Consider the following 18,881-nt stretch of genomic DNA (forward strand, 5'->3'; position numbering starts at 1 on the left):
TGACTGATTGAGCTGAGCAATTTTTGTCAATTTTTTTACCGCAAACGTTACGAATAGATTCTGCACTACTCTACTATTGATAGGTGATTATCAGTATCTGGAATCTGTGTTTGATTGACCACCTCTGGTCATAATTGTTTGTAGAGTGTAAGTTTGCAAGTGCAAGACTGCGAGATAAAGAAACAATGTTGAATAGCGTGTAGCCCGTCAACTTTTTTTCCTGTTAATTTTCTGTGAGTTCATGCATTCGTTAGGTGGATGCACCTGTTGGAAAGTTAAAATAGCAGTCTCTATATATTGCACAAAAAAGGTTCATCTGTAATAAACCACACAAATAAATAATCGAAACAAGAACAGGTTCTACCGTATAAAACAAAGTCATAATCGGTGCTGCTACCTTATCTTCCATCTTCTTAAATACTTTCGAACAACAATTTAAATATGCAAAGCATATATTTGCGAAAAATAAATATCCGTGCTGTGTTCCGTTTTCTTTATATATACAAATCTGTGTGTACCAAAAGACCAAACCGCGGATCGATTTGTTTATTCCCAAACCAACCCCAATAGTTTACTAGCGGTAGTAATAGAGCAAGCTTTAATTAGCACTCTCAAGCTTCGGGTGTCGGGTTCCAAGTGGGTGCTCGTATACAAGCCGGCCTAGTCGAAAAAGGTATCTTACGGTACTGACACGTGATCCCAGCACATTCTTCTCGCTTCAAAAACCACATGCATGCATGTTTTTTTCGTCATTCCTACAACCAAGATACGCTCGAAACAACTTTTACGTCAAAGATACGAGATAGAAGATGATTTTTTTTCATCTTAGCTTTACACGTCATGATCGCGTGAATTCGGAGTAACTCATATCAAATTGTTTACACTTATTAAATTTATTTTTAATTTTTAACAAAGTGTAATTTCCTGCAATAAAATCTACAAGATATTATCCGTAGTGTGACCGGACCAGTTGGCAGCGTTCAGCAAATAGTTTGAACAACCTAATGACGAATAACACAACAATTTGCGCTAGTATCGGTAAGGTGGAAAAGCTTTCCTCACAGAGCGCAGCTGGCAACTGCCATATCGCTTCACTTCAATGGGCCTATCAGTAGCGATTGTGAAGGTAATTATCATCTTTCAAACAGCAAGATGAAATCCGCACGGGGTTAACCTTGGGTGAGGTTTACCACAGTTTCTCCAATTGTGTGGATGATTCCGCCAACGATCGTGTATGACACCGTTTTTTTTATTTTTGACACGCTGAAATTATTCCGCTAAGCTTACGCAAATCTTTTGCAAATTGGACGAAATGCGTCAAATGGCGATGATGAATGGCGATCTTTGATAGCTCAATTGATGGAATTCTTTGCTGTAACTCAGATTCTGCTGTGTCTTTACGTGTATGTTAGATTTGGTGTAGTTTTAAAAATATCAAATCAACTCTAAGTGATCACCGGAGTTTATCACAGATCTATCACATGAATAGAACGAAGGTATGATTTGTTGATGTTATTACCCATAGTAAAATTGTTTGAATGATGTACAAAGCTCGCGTGACACGTCCACAAGTTGCCTATTGCCGTATTATGAACACTTTAGCTAACAACGCTCATTTGAGAGGTGTTATTTGATTGATGATGGTTTAAGCCCCGTGGTTTTGAACAAACCAAAAACATTGATGTATAAAAACTGCTTGAAATAAAATAACTTCTATTCTATTTAAATATTTGATTATATACCTATAGCAACAGTTTTTTTGTCTCTTCTACGTCAAGTTACATAGATACAAACCAGGCACAAGGCACCGTTTTGTATTAAGCAGTACATAACAACATGAATCATCTTGACCTACGACCGTGTATTATGTTTAGATTGAACCCGCTGTGCCATTTTTGATGGTCTTCTGTAGATGTACGAGCGCAATATAGTAACAGTTCACGTATGTCATCAGACTTTTTGGGACAGCGATATCTCCATACGCGGTCAAGTCCATCTGGTTTTGTACATAGAGCATTTTTTCAATTAAATATGTTCGTAATCACATCGACTGATGTGTACTCTGAAGCACGTTTTTAGCACGTGTTATTAGCGTATATTCGATACTTTCACGTCACCAAACCGGTAAGGGAACTGAATTCACAATTGTATTGTGTATGTCGAAAATGGGGATTTTTTAACCAAATGCAACAATCGTTGATTTAGTTTATCTCTCTACTGTGAATGCCGCACGCTTCAACGTTGCATCAATATATAAACACATTGCATGCTGGCGTCGTTTACTTAACAATGAAAAACCCCTCGATTGGGACACTACATAGACTAGAATGTCTCACATATTTTTCGTCATATGTTCATCTAGTTAGTGGTGTTTTACTATTAGATATTATAAAATTGTTAATTCATAAAATCAGACAAAAAGGCACTCAAGTGTGATTAAAAAAGTTCAATGCAAAATTATTAATTTTAATTTTGAAATCTAACAAACGAAGTTTACTTTTTTTGATTTAAGAAAAATGGTTTTGTGACTTAGTACTTCATTACAATAAGGGTTTTAACCTAATAGAATACAATAAAACGTATTAGTAACAGTAAGCCATAGAGTCCAAAACATCTGTGTCTTTGAAGATACGAATACAGTTGAGTTGGATGCCAAACTGGTGCCGAATTTTAAACCTAGTTAAACATAAAATGTGAAGAAACAATATGTGACTAAGTACCCGAGTTATAGGTAAGAAAACGGTTGTCTATGATATGATGTCTATGTATAAACTTTCTGAGTCGATTTTTCGAAAGTTTTATTTTGAGATTACATGTTTCGTAGACATTTGGCATAAAAAACCGATTTCATAAATTTAATGGAGTTTTGCATTTTTTCATAGTTCAAAAATGTCACGATTGAAAACTTTGTGTTGGTGCATGATCTACCAAGTGATGGTATGTGACGCGTTTTTACGTTCACAAAGTTCATGCTTGAGCAGTTTAAAATAATTTATATTTACTAGTAAACAAGTAGTTAGAAAGTACCATAGTAAACAGCACCAATAACAACTGAAAGGTATTTGACCGAAATCATCATTCCGGAAGCCACTTTTATCGACACGACGTTATAAAGTGTTTTACACTTGAATTCGCTCTACTGGTCAAAACATATAGAATTGATATTATTTATCGTGCAACACCTCATTTTCAAAATGAAAACACTTTCAATTCTCGTGTTATGACATATGAACATAAGTTGTTTGGATTTTAAATCTCGAATGAATGTTTACCGAATTTCGAATGATTTTTATTCGCTTTTAAAATGAAAACAGTTTTATCTACATGGAAATGATTGCAAACTTACATTATATTTAACCTTTGTTTTATTTATAAAATTAAAAATTTAAATCTAAACATATAAAAATGCAGCTCTGTCTGTCTGTCTGTCTGTCTGATTCTTATAGGCTTGAAAACTACCGAACCGATCGGCGTGAAATTTTGTATATAGGGGTTTTAGGGACCGGGGAAGGTGACTAAGATAGTTCGAGACCCCTCCCTCTTCTGGAAGGGAGGGGTCCTATACAAATGAAACACAAATATCTGCACATCTCGAAAACTAACCAAGCAAATGGAACCAAATTCGGTATGCGGATGATTTTAGGAGTAACAAATATGTCCATGTTGGTTCGACACCCTTCCCTCTTCTGGAAGGGAGAGGTCCCATACAGATGAAACACTAATTTCTGCATATCTCGAAAACTAACCAAGTAAATGGAACCGAATTTGGCAGGTGGATGTTTTTTTTGGGGATAACAAATATATCTATAATGGTTTGGCACCCCTCCCTCTTCTATAAGGGAGGGGTCCCATACAAATGAAACACAAATTTCGCACAGCTCGAGAACCAATCAAGCAAATACAACCAAATTTGGCAGGTGAATGTTTTTAGGGGTAAAAAACATGCCCATAATGTTTCGACACCATTCCTTCTCCTGGCATGTCTCCAAATACCATTTTGACATCCAAGATGGCGACTTCCGGTTTCTGAAAAACAGCGGCGAATGACCAAATACCACCCAATATGAATGTTTCTTTAACCAGAATGATGCTCAGAGGCCAAAAATTTTCTCCTAACGCCATTTGGAAATCCAAGATGGCGACTTCCGTTTTGTGAAGAACAGCGGCAAATGACCAAATACCACCCAATATGGGTATTTCTGGAACTGTTATGATGCATTAAAGCCACAAATTGACCTCAGACAACATTTTGAATTGTAAGATGACGACTTCCGTTGTCTGGAAAACAGCCGAAAATGACCAAATACCACCCAATATGAGTGTTCCTTTAAGCAGAATGACGCTCAGAGGCCAGAAATTGTTTTCAAATGCCATTTTTAAATCCAAGATGGCGACTTCCAGTTTCTAAAAAACAGCGGAAAATGACCAAATACCACACAATATGGGTACTTCTAGAATCGTAATGATGCACTGAAGCCACAAATCGACCTCAGACAACATTTTGAATTGCAAGATGGCAACTTTCGGTGTCTGGAAAACAGCCAAAAATGGCCGATTTCCATCCTTTATGAGTATCTCCGCAACCAGAATGATGCACAGAAGCTAAAAATCGATCACAGACACCATTTGGTATTTAAAGATGGCGATTTCCGGTGGCTGGCAAACAGCCGAAAATGATCAAATACCATTCAATATAGATGTTTCCGGATCCAGAATGACACATAGAAGTCAGAAATTAATTTCACATACTATTTTGAAGTCCAAGATGCCGACTTTCGGTTTCTGAAAAACAGCCTAAAGTGACCAAATACCACCCAATATGAGTATCTCCGGAACCAGAATGATGCAAGGAGCAGAAAACTGACCTCAGACACCATTATGAATTGTAAGATGGCAGCTTCCGGTTTCTGGAAAACAACCGAAAATGACCAAATACCACCCAGCATGGGTGTTTCTTAAACCAGAATGACGCTCAGGGGCCAGAAATTGCTTCCAAATGCCATTTTAAAATACAAGATGGCGACTTACGGTTTCTGAAAAATAGCCTTAAGTGACCAAATTCCACCCAATATCACCGGAACCAGAATGATGCCAGGAGCTAAAAATTGACCTCAGAATGAATTGTAAAATGGCAACTTCTGGAAAACAGCCGAAAATAACCGAATACTACTACATGTAGACATTTCCGTAATCGAAATTATGTAAAGAAGCCAAGCATTGACCCTGGAAACAATTACCTACTCAGTTTCTGGAAAACAACGAAAATAATTTAAATGCACCCAATATATTTCCGGAATAGAGGTGATGTACAAAAGCCAATAGTCGAGGATGTTGTCATTCCGATAAAACCAATCATTTCAAACGATATTAACAAATCGCAAGGAATCAATGAACTTGAAATGTTTAAAATTATTAAATAAAATACTAAAATAGGCGGGACGAAGTTTGCCGGGTCAGCTAGTGTTACTATAAAAATTCATGACCAAATATAAATTTTCCTTCTCTGTTGAAGAAACCTGTAAAGCAAACAAAGAATTAATTTAATTTAATTAATTGATGTTTTAGTAAACAAATACTCGCCTCTAGCGTAGAGATGCTTTCATCAGAATCTCTGTAATCTTGTTATGGAAGAACGAAATAAGATTAGAATTCAATTCTTTTACGTGACACAAATCACTTACCTTGCAAAAATTTACAGATGTAGTCCCGGAAAATCGTCGAGCTCTAAGCCGTATTTCATCTGTCGCCATTTTTCTACTTTTCAGCACAAACGGCACTTCATTTGACATATAAAAACAAAACAAATCAACTGGAAGTGTTTCGCACATGATAATCATTTTGATGAAACAGTGGGGCATATTCAAGTGCAATGAAATAAATGAAGTGCGACTTATAGATGTAAGTTGATGTATGCGACAACTTGAAACGAAAGTGAAAAATGATTTAACTCGATGAAAAAAATCTTCAAAGTCAGAAAATCTTCAAAGGCAGAGTCATTTTCATATCCATTTGATGAAACACTTGGATGGAGCGTGCGCAGTTTTATCAGTGTACTACAAGTTAACACACACAAAAATCTTTCCGCCCAAATCAACGTTCATTTTTTTTTTAAATTAAATGTCGGACATGAAAAAAAAGGTCAACAAAAGTCCTACAAATATTTTGTTATGAATTGAGATTTTGACCTAAATCTTCCTTGGACGACCAGCAATGGATAACGTTACAAGTTGTCAAGGTACAAGGCACTCTTAAGAAAAAAAATTTCTCCAACAAAAACTTGCTTATGTGTGGCGCCTTTAAAACGTTTTTTGATTCTGAGACCATAACCGTTCGGTAATGATAAGAGTCAGAGAAAAGTTGTCAAGGGATGGTTCATAGGAAATTGTCTCAGTTTTCATTCAAAAATATTGTAAAAATAAAATTTGAGATTCTATACTGCGAAAATTCTTTCAAACCAAAAGTGATATTAAAAAATTTGGTCATCTCAGTTTTTAAAAAAAAAATATTAGATAGTCAATTTAGTTTCCTAAAACAAACCAAAGTGGGCACTTCTGAAGAAAAACTTTTTTAACAAAAACTTATATAAACGACACCATGTTACATGGTCGCTGGCTGGAACGGCTGGATATTGCGTACCATCGGGGCCAAGTGCGCCTACTGGAATAAAAAAGACCCCACACGTGGTCCTTAGCCTCTTATCCAGCCACTCCTATCCCAACCTTAACGCGGTGCCAGCAGGGATACGAGCAACCAAGGGAAGATCGAGTAACCAACCCCGGTGGGGACTTGGTCGTATGCTGACAGAGAAGGAGGGCTCTTTTGAGTTTCCGAGCGTCTGACCTCCATGTTAGGAGCGGCTCAAAACGGCGTCTGTACTCCAGGTTAGGGGCGGTCGATTACCGGCCTCGTGCCAACGTGGGGCTTCAAACAGTGTTGTGCACGATGGTCCTCCGGCTAGACAGGGGGTTGGTGCGCAGGCCTTACAATCCGCCACCGTAAAACACTCACAAGTAATGAACGAGGAACAAAGAAGTTCGGACTGGAACAATCGGCACAGACCCATGCGACGAAAACGGACTAACGATTGGAAACTCGGGACGTAGAACTGCCGGTCTCTCAATTTCTCATGGAGCACACGAGCGCTTTCCGAAGTATTGAAATCCCGCAGATTCGACATCGTAGCGCTGCAGGAGGTGTGCTGGAAGGGCTCAATGGTTTGTACGTTCCGGGATGGTCATGCCATCTACCAGAGCTGCGGCAACACGCAAGAGCTGGGAACAGCTTTTATAGTGAAGGGCGAGATGCGGAAACGGGTGATTGGGTGGTGGCCAATCAGCCCTCGAATCTGCAGGTTGAGAATCAAGGGCCATTTCTTCAGAATTCTACGCGCAGTTAGAGCGTGAGTACGATCACTACCTAAAACAGCACGCACCAGCTGACCAACGAATTGGGTTTAAGACTTATCGACTTTGCCGCCTCCAAGAACATGGCCGTGCGTAGTACCAGCTTCCAACCTCCTACACAAGTACATCTGGAGGTCACAAATCAGACAGAAACACAGATCAACCACGTTCTGATTGACTGTCGGCACTTCTCAGACATCATCGACCCCTCATCCTATAGGAGCGCTAACGTCGACTCGGACCACTACCTAGTGATGGTTAAGATGCGCCCAAAACTCTACGTTGTTAACAACATTTGGTACCGACGCCCGCCTCGCGCGACTGAAGCAGCCTAATGTCGCCGAGAGCTACGCGTATTCACTCGAAGCTGCGCTGCCGGAAGAGGACCAGCTGGAGGAGTCCTTTCGAGGACTGTTGGAACACCATCAGAACAGCCATCAACAGCGTAGCGGAGAACGTCATCGGGCATGTGGGACGAACCCAACGAAACGAGTGGTTTGACGAGGAATGTAGGAGGGTGATGCATGAGGAGAACGTTGCGCGGGCGGCTAAGATGCGCAGTGTCACTCGTCGGAACTTGAAAGACTTAGACAGAAGAAGATGCAGTGAACCAAATCTTCCGGGAGAAAAGGCGCCGGTTCGAGGAGGGGGAGTTTGCAGAGCTGGAAAAGCTGCATCATTCTCAGGAAACGCGAAAGTGCTACCAGAAGCTCAACGCATCCCGCAAAGGCTTTGTGCAGCGAGCCAAAATGTGCCGGGATAAAGATGGTAGTATTCTGACGGAGGGTCGTAAGGTGACCGAAAAGTCGAAGCAGCATTCCGACGAACACCTGAATGGCACCCAGGCAGGAGACCAGGGCGACAGAGAATGCGATCCCACCGGTGCGACAAATGCAGAAGACGTGCCAGCCCCAACGATAGGCGAAATTAAGGATGCCATCAAACAGCTAAAAATCAATAAATCGGCTGGGGAGGACGGCCCCGGAGTGGAGCTTATATAGATGGGCCCGGAAAAGCTGGCAACCGGCTGATTGCAAGAATTTGGGATATAGAACAGCTACCGGAGGAGTGGAAGGTTGGGGTTATCTGTCCCATCTATAAGAAAGGCGACAAATTGGACTGTGGGAACTATCGTGCGATCACTATCTTGAATGCCGCCTACAAAGTGCTTTCCCAAATCATTTTCCGCCGACTCTCACCTCTAGCCAACAGATTTGTGGGAAGTTATCAGGCCGGCTTCGGGGAAGGACGGTCTACGACGGACTAAATCTTGACCATACAATAAATCCTCCAGAAATACCGTGAATACAGAACCCCCACGCACCACCTATTCATCGACTTCAAAGCCGTGTATGACACTATCGACCGAAATAAGCTATGGAAGGTCATGGACGAAAACGGCTTCCCGAGGAAGCTGATTAGTTTGATAAAGGCTATGGTGGATGGGACGCAATGCTGTTTGCGGATTTCGGGTGGATTGTCGGGTCCATTTGAACCCGCAGGGGGCTTCGACAGGGTGATGGTCTCTCCTGCCTGCTATTCAATATTGCGCTACAGGGTGTAATGTCTTTCCTGGCTCATTGGTAACGAAGGACAATGAAACCAGCCGTGTCATCCGGGGGGGTATTATCAGCGCAAGTCGTGTAACCTGTACAAAACGCTCATAACACCGGTTGTTTTCTACGGGCATGAAACGTGGACAATGCTCGAGGAGGGCCTGCGAGTGCTCGGAGTTTTCGAACGACGGGTACTAAGGGCGATTTTTGGCGGCGTGCAAACGTGCGTGCGTGAGAATGGAATATGGAGGCGAAGGATGAACCATGAGCTAGCGCAACTCTACGGCGAACTCAGTATTCAACAGGTGGTCACCGGAAATGCTTCGCCAGCCCTAGCGTTTTTTTATCAAGATGGTGCGTCTAGTTTCAATATGGGACTCTGAATAGAGCTGACACGATGGTCCCCCGGTGGGGGACAGGGTGTTGGAAAGGCCCAACGAGCCACCCTGATAAATAATGTATTACAAAAAACGTAAGAGATACTACGAATCGGAACAATCGTCATGGACCTAGGCAACGATATAAGGGCAACGATTGGAAAGTTTAGACATGGAACTGAAAATCGCTCTGCTTTCCAGGATGCGACAGGATAATCTATATTGAGTTACATCTACGCAACTTCGAAGTCGCAGTGTTGCAGAAACTTTGTTGAACGGGGCAGAAGGTATGGAAGGTAAAGCGGGCACCGTGCGGCTACATTGTACCAGAGTTCTGGCACCACCAGCGAGCTGAGAACCTGCTTCATTGTACTGTGCAAGATGCGCCAATGCGTGAAGGGATGACAGCCGTTGAAGATGACAAGTTGAGGATAAAGGGCCAGTTCTTCAACGATAGCATCATCACCATGTACTGTCTACATGAAGGTAGACCCGCCGACGAGAAGGAGACGTTTTACGCGCAGCTGGAGCAGGTCTACGACAGCTGCTTGCGACGGGACGTGAAACTCGTCATTGGGGACATGAATGCTTAGGTAGGACGGGAGGCAAAGTACAAACCGGTAATCGGGACGGAAAGCCTGCACACCTTGTCTCATGATAACGCCCATCGGCGCGTTAACTTTGCAACTTCCCTTGGTATGGTAGTCCGAAGTACTTCCTTCCCCGCAAAGATAACCATAAAACCACCTGGAGATCACCCGATTTACAGACAGAGAATCGAATCGATCCCGTTCTAACCAACAGCAGGTTTTTCTTCGACATCATCAACGTTCGCATCAACCGCAGTACGAATATAGATTTGAACCATTACCTACGGTGTATAATACCCGCCGAAGTCGAACGCCGCGACCAATTATGGAGAAACCTTAGCGCTGCTACTCTTGATGGTGGCAAGGGCCCCGAATCATAAAAACGTCGTGTTTGACGCGAATGCAAACAGTTAGTCGAGAAGAAAAATGCAGCACGGGCGAGAATGTTGCAACACCGTACCAGAGGAAACGTGGATAAGAGGACCGAGAACGCGTAGCCATGGAAAAACTGGACCCAGGTCACGGCACTCGGAAATTGTACGAGAAGCAGAACAGCTCCCGTAGAGGCTACTTGCCGCAAGGCGATATCTACAGGAGCTTGGACGGTAACCTCCTTACGGACGAGTGTGAGATAATCGAAAGGTGGAAGGTGCACTTCGATGAGCATCTGAACGGCGATGCAGTAGAGCGCGAGGACGGCAACTGATTTTGGTGCACGAGCAGAGAACGGCAGGATTCCAGCCCCTGATCTCCTGGGAGTGGAGGAGGAGATCGGCTGACTGAAAAACAATAATGCTGCAGAAGTGGACCAACTTCTCAGCGAACTGTTGAAATACGGTTGAAAAACACTGTGTAACGCAAGGTGGAGTTCGCATATCGGGGGCACTCTTGAGCCCCTCCGAAACTCGAAGAGGTTGAGGGTAAGTAGATAGTCTCTCGTGTCTATTGTTGATAATTGGGGAATGTTGATAGAGAATGTCGAAGTTAAGGTTGAGGGGAAACAGGAGGGTTGTGTGCAAAGCCACGAGCGCGAGGTTGAAGTAGAATACTTTTACAAGAAAGATAACCCGGCTGCTTGCGTGTCAGTCATTTTGAAATCGGATTTGTTTCGTATATACCGCTTGTTAAGCACAGTATCAACAAATCGTAATAAACGTCACACTGCTCTGCATGTGCAGCAGCATCAAACCTCAGTTGCGGTTTATTGATAACTATTCATTATGCTCTTCCAAATACATTTAGTAGCCTTTAAAAAGGCCGAATGCTGCAATTGCAATTTTCATTCAATTATTGCATAAATGCTTCATGGTCATCCCAGCTGGTCTCGAGGTACGATGCTGGCCTAACAGGCCAGTCGCCGTAGGTTCTAGTCTCGGCTCGGGAGAGACTGTTAGTGTCAGTAGGATCGTAGCGCTAGCCCCGCAATTGTCCTGTACACTTAACAGTTGGCTGCGAAGTCTGTGTATAATAAACAGAAGGTCGAGTTCTGATACGGAATGTAGCACCAAGGCTTTGCTTTTTTGCTCCATGGTCAGGTAGCGTGCGATATCCCCCTTGACATAATAAATTTTTCGAACGTTGTGGAATGATATAACTGAAAAAATAGGTGTGGCTAACTTATTTCCAGTTATACCATTCTACAACATTCGAAAAAATTTATTTCATATGTCGTAAAACTCATGTACGAAAAATACATCTCACTCATTCTGGACCCACCTTTATTTTCAGTTCCTACAGATTTTCTCAGTTTCGTAACATGGATGTACAAAAACGATTTCTTGTGGACATCTTGTCGAGCCGGACCGATGAAGCTCTCATTAAGACAACAAAATAATATGTATTGTGTCGTGTTGTGCGGCTTGGAAGAAAAAAATGTTCCCGTCCCCGTGTCGCATGGAAGCAAAGGGATTTGTTTCGTATATACTGCTTGTTATGCACAGTATCAACAAATCGTAATAAACATCACACTGCTGTGCATTTGCAGCAGCATCAAACCTCAGTTGCCGTTTATTAATAACCATTCATTATGCTCTTCCAAGAACATTTAGTAGCCTTGGAAAAGGCCAATTGCTGCAAGTGCAATTTACATTCAATTTACATTCAATTAATGCTTCATGGTCAGATATACCCGCTGCAACTGCTACGCTATTCGTAGCCATGCCACAATTGTGGCCGCTATACACTGCCATTGGTATCCGCTGTCCCTGCATCAGCTGGCCCAGCTGCTATCGATGCTGAGATCCGCTGCAACTGGTACGGTATCCATTGCTACCCCACAGCTGTGGCCGCTATCCGCCATCGCTGGTATCCACTGCACTGCTACTGCTGCTGCTAAGGGATGACTGCTGTTGTCGCTGTCTAGAACTATTATGAGCGGCTTCGGCTGAAACAGGCTCTTATATAGGCCAAATAGCATATTTTCAATTGCAAGGTATATGATTCTGTCGACCGTTCTTGGGGAGCAATCATATAACGACCAATTAGAGGTCGAATTTTTCGTTTTGACAAAACTTGACTACTTTCAATAGTACAATAGTTTGAATGAAAAAATTACAATTATCTTCATTTGGGAAGAATCTTAGAAGATTTTCCAATTTATTGCTGCAAGAACGAAGGAAATCCATCGAATACTAACCGATTTATTAGCATTTGAAATTGGACATATTTTTCACTTTTTTCGGTTTTAGATTTTCATTTCACATCCCTATGTAGCCGAACTTCCTGAGAGAAGTATTCTACTTCAAAACAAAAAAAAAAAAAAAATAGAAACGGTGATAGGTGGAATTCTTGTGATACAGTGGCTTGTTGTTCGCAATGTTTCTTATATAACGAATGCATTATTCCCATATTGATTTGCGATCAGTAATACAACCAATCAGCATTTGCAGGTACAGTCAATAAAAATAAAAAGAGGTAAATGATCGTGAACAGTGCAAATCCAAGCACACTAGCGGAGCTGCGAGATTTTGGTTGTAAAATAAAATAAAAACCAGTAACCCGTTAAATGCCACAAAGCAACTGTTATCGAAGTTCAATAGTATCGTTAAAGTTATCCACAATATTTCATTATTTACGAACCTTATCTTAAAATGGCAAAAACGATAAGATTTTGCTGTAAAGTTATGATGATGGAAACGGTCAGATGTGATTCTAGATATCTCGTGTCTAGATTTTATACTTTTCTTGTGTTGTAATGTAAAACAGGTTATCATTGATCTAAAAATGCATCACCTGAAATACAGTGTTTAGCGGCATAATGAGCAACTCAAGCTAATCGCTGATTTGAGTACACAAAGCTGCAATTTTTGGCAACATTAGTTATCATTCTAGATCATGATTTGAAAAGTATTAGTACATTGCCTGAAAATTGGATAACTATGTCTTTAAAAATGGCGGTGTACTGAGTATTTTTTTTCTTTTTAAATTTGCATAGACTTACACTCACGCGCTTATATACACATCACAACAATGATGTTATCGATTTTCAACAAAGGCACTTGCTACCTGCATCGTAAAGCGATCGATTCTACGGTTCATGTTTTGCCTTTCTCCTAGAAAGGTATAGCAATCACTGGAAAAACCAAAGGTATAAAAGTGGTCTCAATGGCCGAATGTCATATACCACTCGACCCCTTTCGACGAACTGAGCATTTTCTGTATGTATGTATGTATGTGTGTATGTGTGTGTGTATGTATTTGCAACTTTTTTTTCTCACTCACTTTTCTCAGAGATGGCTGGACCGATTTTCATAAAATTAATTGCAAATGAAAGGTCTAGTTGCGCCATAGGTTGCTATTGAATTTCATTGTAATCGGATTTTTAGTTTAGAGGTTATGTATCAAAATGTAAAAATCACGAAACATCAGTATCTCAGAAACCACACAACCGATTTTAATAAAATTGGTTTCAAATGATCGGGCTGTCTTCAGAACCCTTAACTTTTGAATTTCGTAATGATTGAACATATGGTTCAAAAGTTATGTAAAGAAAAGTTATCCTGAGGTTGTTTAAACTCACTCATTTTTCTCAGAGATGGCTTAACCGATTCTCACAAAATTAGTGTCAAATGGAAGGTCTAGTTGCCCCATAGGTTGCTATTGAATTTCATTGCAATCGGATTGTAACTTTGTCCGTTGTTCATGAAAATGTGAAATCACATAATGAAAGTAAACATATTGACTTCCTCCTAACGATCACTGGCTAATTAAAAGGTAGAAAAGTGATCCAAATGGCCGAATGTCATATACTACTCGACTCAGTTAGACGAATCGAGCATTTTCTGCATATAGGCATGTATAGGTGTATATGTTTGTGTGTGGGTGTGTACTTGTGTATGTGCACCTTTTTTCGCACTCACTATTCTCAGAGATGGTCTGACCGAACAGATTTCAATGAAATTAATTGCAAATGAAAGGTCTAGTTGCCCTATAAGACCCTGTTGAATTTCATTGTAATCTGATTTCTAGTTTAGAGGTTATGTATCAAAGTGTAAAAATCACGAAACATCAATATCTCAGAAACCACACATCTGATTTGATTAAAATTAGTTTCAAATGAACGGGCTACCTTAAAAACCCCCAACTTTTGAATTTTATGAAGATTGAACATGTGGTTCAGAAGTTATGGAAAGAAACGTGTTCTGGAGACTATTTAATCTCACTCATGTTTCTCAGAGATGGCTGGCCCGATTTTTATAAAATTAGTGTCATATGAAAGTAATCGGACTGTAACTTCGTCTGTAATGTATCGAAATGTGAAAATCACGAAACGGGATGAACGGGCTAGTTAAGGGTTAACTGATGAATTATGATTGAACACGTGATTTCAAAGTTTGGCTGCCCCATACGTTACCTTTTCATTTGATTGTAATCAAACTTAAGCAAGCGTTATGTTTTAATTTGTAAAACAACGAAGTTCATTATCTCAAGTATTACACGACTTATTTGAACATAACTAGTGTCATACAAATGAGTCATCTCTCAAACTTACAAATAACAAACTTCATAACAATTTAATATGCTGTTGAAAAGTTTTAGAAAGAAAAGAAATTCAAAGACTATTCAACACTTTACCTGCTTCGATCAATATATATGGCCTCAACATGATTTAAATGTGGTATCGTACTATCTGAACGTTCCCGGCATCGCTCGTGATTTAATTTGTCGAAATTAAGAGTCATTGCTTTTATTTCGCTATTTCTTAAGTACTAACATTACGTCAAATTTCATATTTTATACTTTAATTACAACATCAATATTTTAGAACCCAAAGAGTGGATAAACATTTATTGGATTTAAGCATTCATGTAAATCTATTTTTACAAATAATAAGTTTGAATGAGAAAGGCTGAGTCTGACCGCTAGGTGGATTAATTTAGGTTTTTGTGGTTAAGTAAACAACTCACTAATTTCATGAACAATGCTTCTTCCCGTTCTTTGTGGATTTAGCGATTAACGTTCCGAGAGCTGAATTTAAACGATCATGTGCTCTTCAAGAGGATAAAACCGAATATGAATATGAATGAACCGATTATCCTCCATATAGAAATGTCCTGTTCAAGGTATTGAACCAAACAAACAGATGAATTAGCATTTTTTCGAGACCGAGTCGACTGGTATACGTGACATAAATGCTTATCTGTAGAAAGAAATTAGAGCTTTTCTTTGGCGTTTTTGTCCCGATCATCTTCTTTTTTTCCGATATGGGTTTAAAATGAAACAAATCATAACAACGAATCAATACGACATTGTCAAAAGTCTGTCTAAGCTTTATCTGCGGTTTTCTCATTTTTTTTTTAATATATAGGGCAGTTAGACTAATAATCGCCGTTTTGTATTTGAATTGAAGGTATATAATATATTGTATCAAACCATGCCAGTAACGCGAACAATTGCCGGGCTTTTGATATTTTTTTCATTCTGAATAAAATTGTTCATTTTTGAAGCCAATCAAGCGACGATAAGCAATTCGCAAAGATACGCTGTGAAACAGAATTTCACGTGCTTGAGAGCTAAATATTTGCAAGTTTTTGAAGTCCACTAATAATTTAGCCTAAAGTTGAATAAAAGCTTTTAGCGAATTTCTCATTTTTATTTTTAGCCCGCTAATTTCAATTGATGATTACGCGTTGGTTTTTTTTTGTTATTGGATAATTTTGTGCTCGTTTTTGCAACTCAGTACAGTTTCGGATTAGCCGAGAACCGTGCATGCGTGCTCAATTGGATAAGTGCGTGATAAATTAAATTAAGTTAAATTATTCGCTGATATCACACCCTAGCCATTGTTTTGAGCATGGTAAATCTTTGCTAAAAGTGCCGATAAGTTAAGAATAATTTGCATAGTTTAGGAAAATACTCAGACTTTTTTTATACCGCCCATTTTGTGATTGACCAAGAACTTTAGGTAAACTCGAATTCATTTAAAATTTTTATGCGGAATGAAACAAGATGCGATACAGAGAATTTTCTAATATTTGATTATTACATTTTACTTTATCTGCTTAGATCGATTTTCATTTTGTTAATTGTTCAGCTTTAACAACTTTAACCAGCGTTGTTTTTTTAGAAGGCAAGATTGGACGATTAGAAGGCTAGTGGCCCTTTTTAACCCTTTTTACTGTTATGAACATTTTAAATTCGATGAATATAGTTTACTTGAACTTCACAACTTACTTTATCTAACTGTTTTATTATTCTCTTCAACAGTGACGATAACAGCAGCAGCGGCAGTGACAGGGACGACGACAGCGGCAAAGAAAAGCGATGCAAAATGGAATCTGGACCCCGTGCAGCGGGCCATGGGTCAACTCGGCTGGTGGCACATCATGGTGTGTGCGGTGGTGTTTCCATTGAAATTCCCTGTAGCTTGGCATCAGATGGGAATAATTTTTTTGGGGGCTGCCATGAATTATACCTGCTCTTCGAACACAACGCTGGACAAGTGTTCTAAGAGCTGTACCAGCTGGGATTACGATACCAGTGTGTTCAGTTCGACGATCATCAGCGAATGGAATCTAGTTTGTGAAAAATCCAATTTGGTGAACCTATCTCAAACGATTTTTATGTTTGGTATTCTGATAGGCGGAGTGGTGTTTGGAACGTTGGCAGATAAGTAAGACTGGTAGAATTAAATCAGTAACTTTTCACTAATGATTTTTTATATGTATCAGATTTGGACGACGTCCGCCCTTGGTATTTGCAGTTATGATACAGCTTGTAGCAGGATTAGCTACTGCCTACATTCCTTGGTTTTGGGGCTTCGTTGTGCTGCGTTTCATCATAGCTGTAGCTACTGGAGGAACAATGGTTACAAGGTACGAATTGAAATAAATCATTCCGATAGTATAATGAACTGTTCTTCAACGTTTACAGCTTTGTCCTCATAATGGAGATCATTGGACCGAAGTGGCGTGAACTATTCTCCGTCCTGTATCAAATTCCATTCAACTTGGGTCACCTAACGCTTGCTGCATTCGCATACTTTTTACGTGATTGGCGTCACTTTCAATTCGGGATCTCTATTTATTCGGTACTGCTTCTGTCCTATTATTGGCTGGTGCCGGAGTCGCCACGCTATTTGTTCATCTCTGGGGACACCGCTGGTGCAGTAAAAGTTCTAGACAAAGCGGCCAAATGCAACAAACTTCCCAGAGATACGATCCAAAGCGATTTGGAACAATTTGCAAAAGTGAAGAATACAGGATCTGTTTCCAAGGGAAATCTGATTGATTTGTTCAGAACGCCAAATATGCGTGCGAAATCGCTTTGCATGTGCTTTAACTGGTTCGTGTGTGGATTGGCATTTTTCGGTGTCGCTCAGTACGTCGGACAGTCTGGTGGTAACATATTCATCAATGTAGCAGTTGGAGCCGCTCTGGAGTTGCCAGGAACGGTTCTGTGTATTTACATGATGAAAATCTATGGCCGACGGAAAACCTTAATCATTTCCAACACGCTGACAGGCTTAGCCATGTTGGCCATCGCGTTTGTTCCGGAGAGCATAACTTGGCTGAATGTTGGATTTGCTTCAATTGGTCTTGTCGGGATGAGCATTTCCTTCCCAACAGTTTATCTGTATGCGGGTGAATTGTTCCCCACCGTAGTCCGTAATGTTGGAATCGGAACTGCATCAATGATTGCGAGAATAGGCTCGATGATCGCTCCTTTTGTAGCTGGAATGGGAGTAGTAGCCCATTGGCTACCGCCGATAGTTTTCGGTGTTATTCCACTGATAGGAGCCTTCTTTGTATTTTTCTTGCCGGAAACGCAGGGTTTCCCATTGCCGGAAACTATCGAAGATGGAGAAAATTTCGGCAAACGGCAGAAAAAAGTAGACACTGTAGAAGACGCTAAATAAGTTGCAGGTCTATGCAATTTTTTTCAGTCTCTCTCTCTCTTCTCAACCAAGTGTCCAAAACTGTCGAATCGTCAGTCTCCGTAGGACTCACTTTTTTATTTTATTCTTTAAGTGATAATAGTATAGAGTGCAAACAGATCGAGGAAGTGTCTTCTTATCTTCTCTTCAAAGCGTACAAAAGACCGTTTTGCTAAATAGATCATTAAAACCAAAAAAGTGCATCAGTGCCTAAATAGATATTTTTCTAAGTTAATAAATTACAATTTGACAAGCATATTAAGAATGGTTGAATGTTAAAAGAAAGTCATCATTTGTCTTTTGATATGCATATGTAAAACTTTTTGTTTTTCAAAATTAGGTTATTTAAAGTAAGTATGAAGCTTGCAATGGTTGAAAATTTCGATATACAGTCCCTCCTCAATCATGTGTCAGTTAAAATTATGGATCACTTTTACGAAAATGCGTCTATTCTCACGAAACTGAGCAGTTTTCATTAGCCTTAAGTTTAGCCAACTAAGTTCCACTTAGTTGTAACTTTATTCTTACGATTGGAATGATATAAATTTGCAAATGTCACTAATGTACTAATGTAAACTAAT

At 40.1% G+C, this 18,881-nt stretch overlaps 1 protein-coding gene across 2 annotated transcripts in view; it reads left to right on the top strand.

Annotated features, from left to right (window-relative positions):
- The window catches only part of LOC129731559 (organic cation transporter protein), a 59,842-nt gene extending 41,286 nt beyond the window's left edge, over positions 1–18,556 (top strand). For both annotated transcript variants that reach the window (XM_055691652.1, XM_055691653.1), the window contains exons 2-4: positions 16,632–17,037; positions 17,096–17,239; positions 17,298–18,556. In XM_055691652.1, the coding sequence (XP_055547627.1) occupies positions 16,632–17,037; positions 17,096–17,239; positions 17,298–18,282 (1,535 nt within the window). In that variant the 3' untranslated portion in view covers positions 18,283–18,556. The remainder of the gene's footprint in view (positions 1–16,631; positions 17,038–17,095; positions 17,240–17,297) is intronic.
- Positions 18,557–18,881: the final 325 nt, after the last annotated feature.

This window comes from Wyeomyia smithii, chromosome 3, assembly GCF_029784165.1.
Source record: "Wyeomyia smithii strain HCP4-BCI-WySm-NY-G18 chromosome 3, ASM2978416v1, whole genome shotgun sequence".
Taxonomy (NCBI): Eukaryota; Metazoa; Arthropoda; class Insecta; order Diptera; family Culicidae; genus Wyeomyia; species Wyeomyia smithii.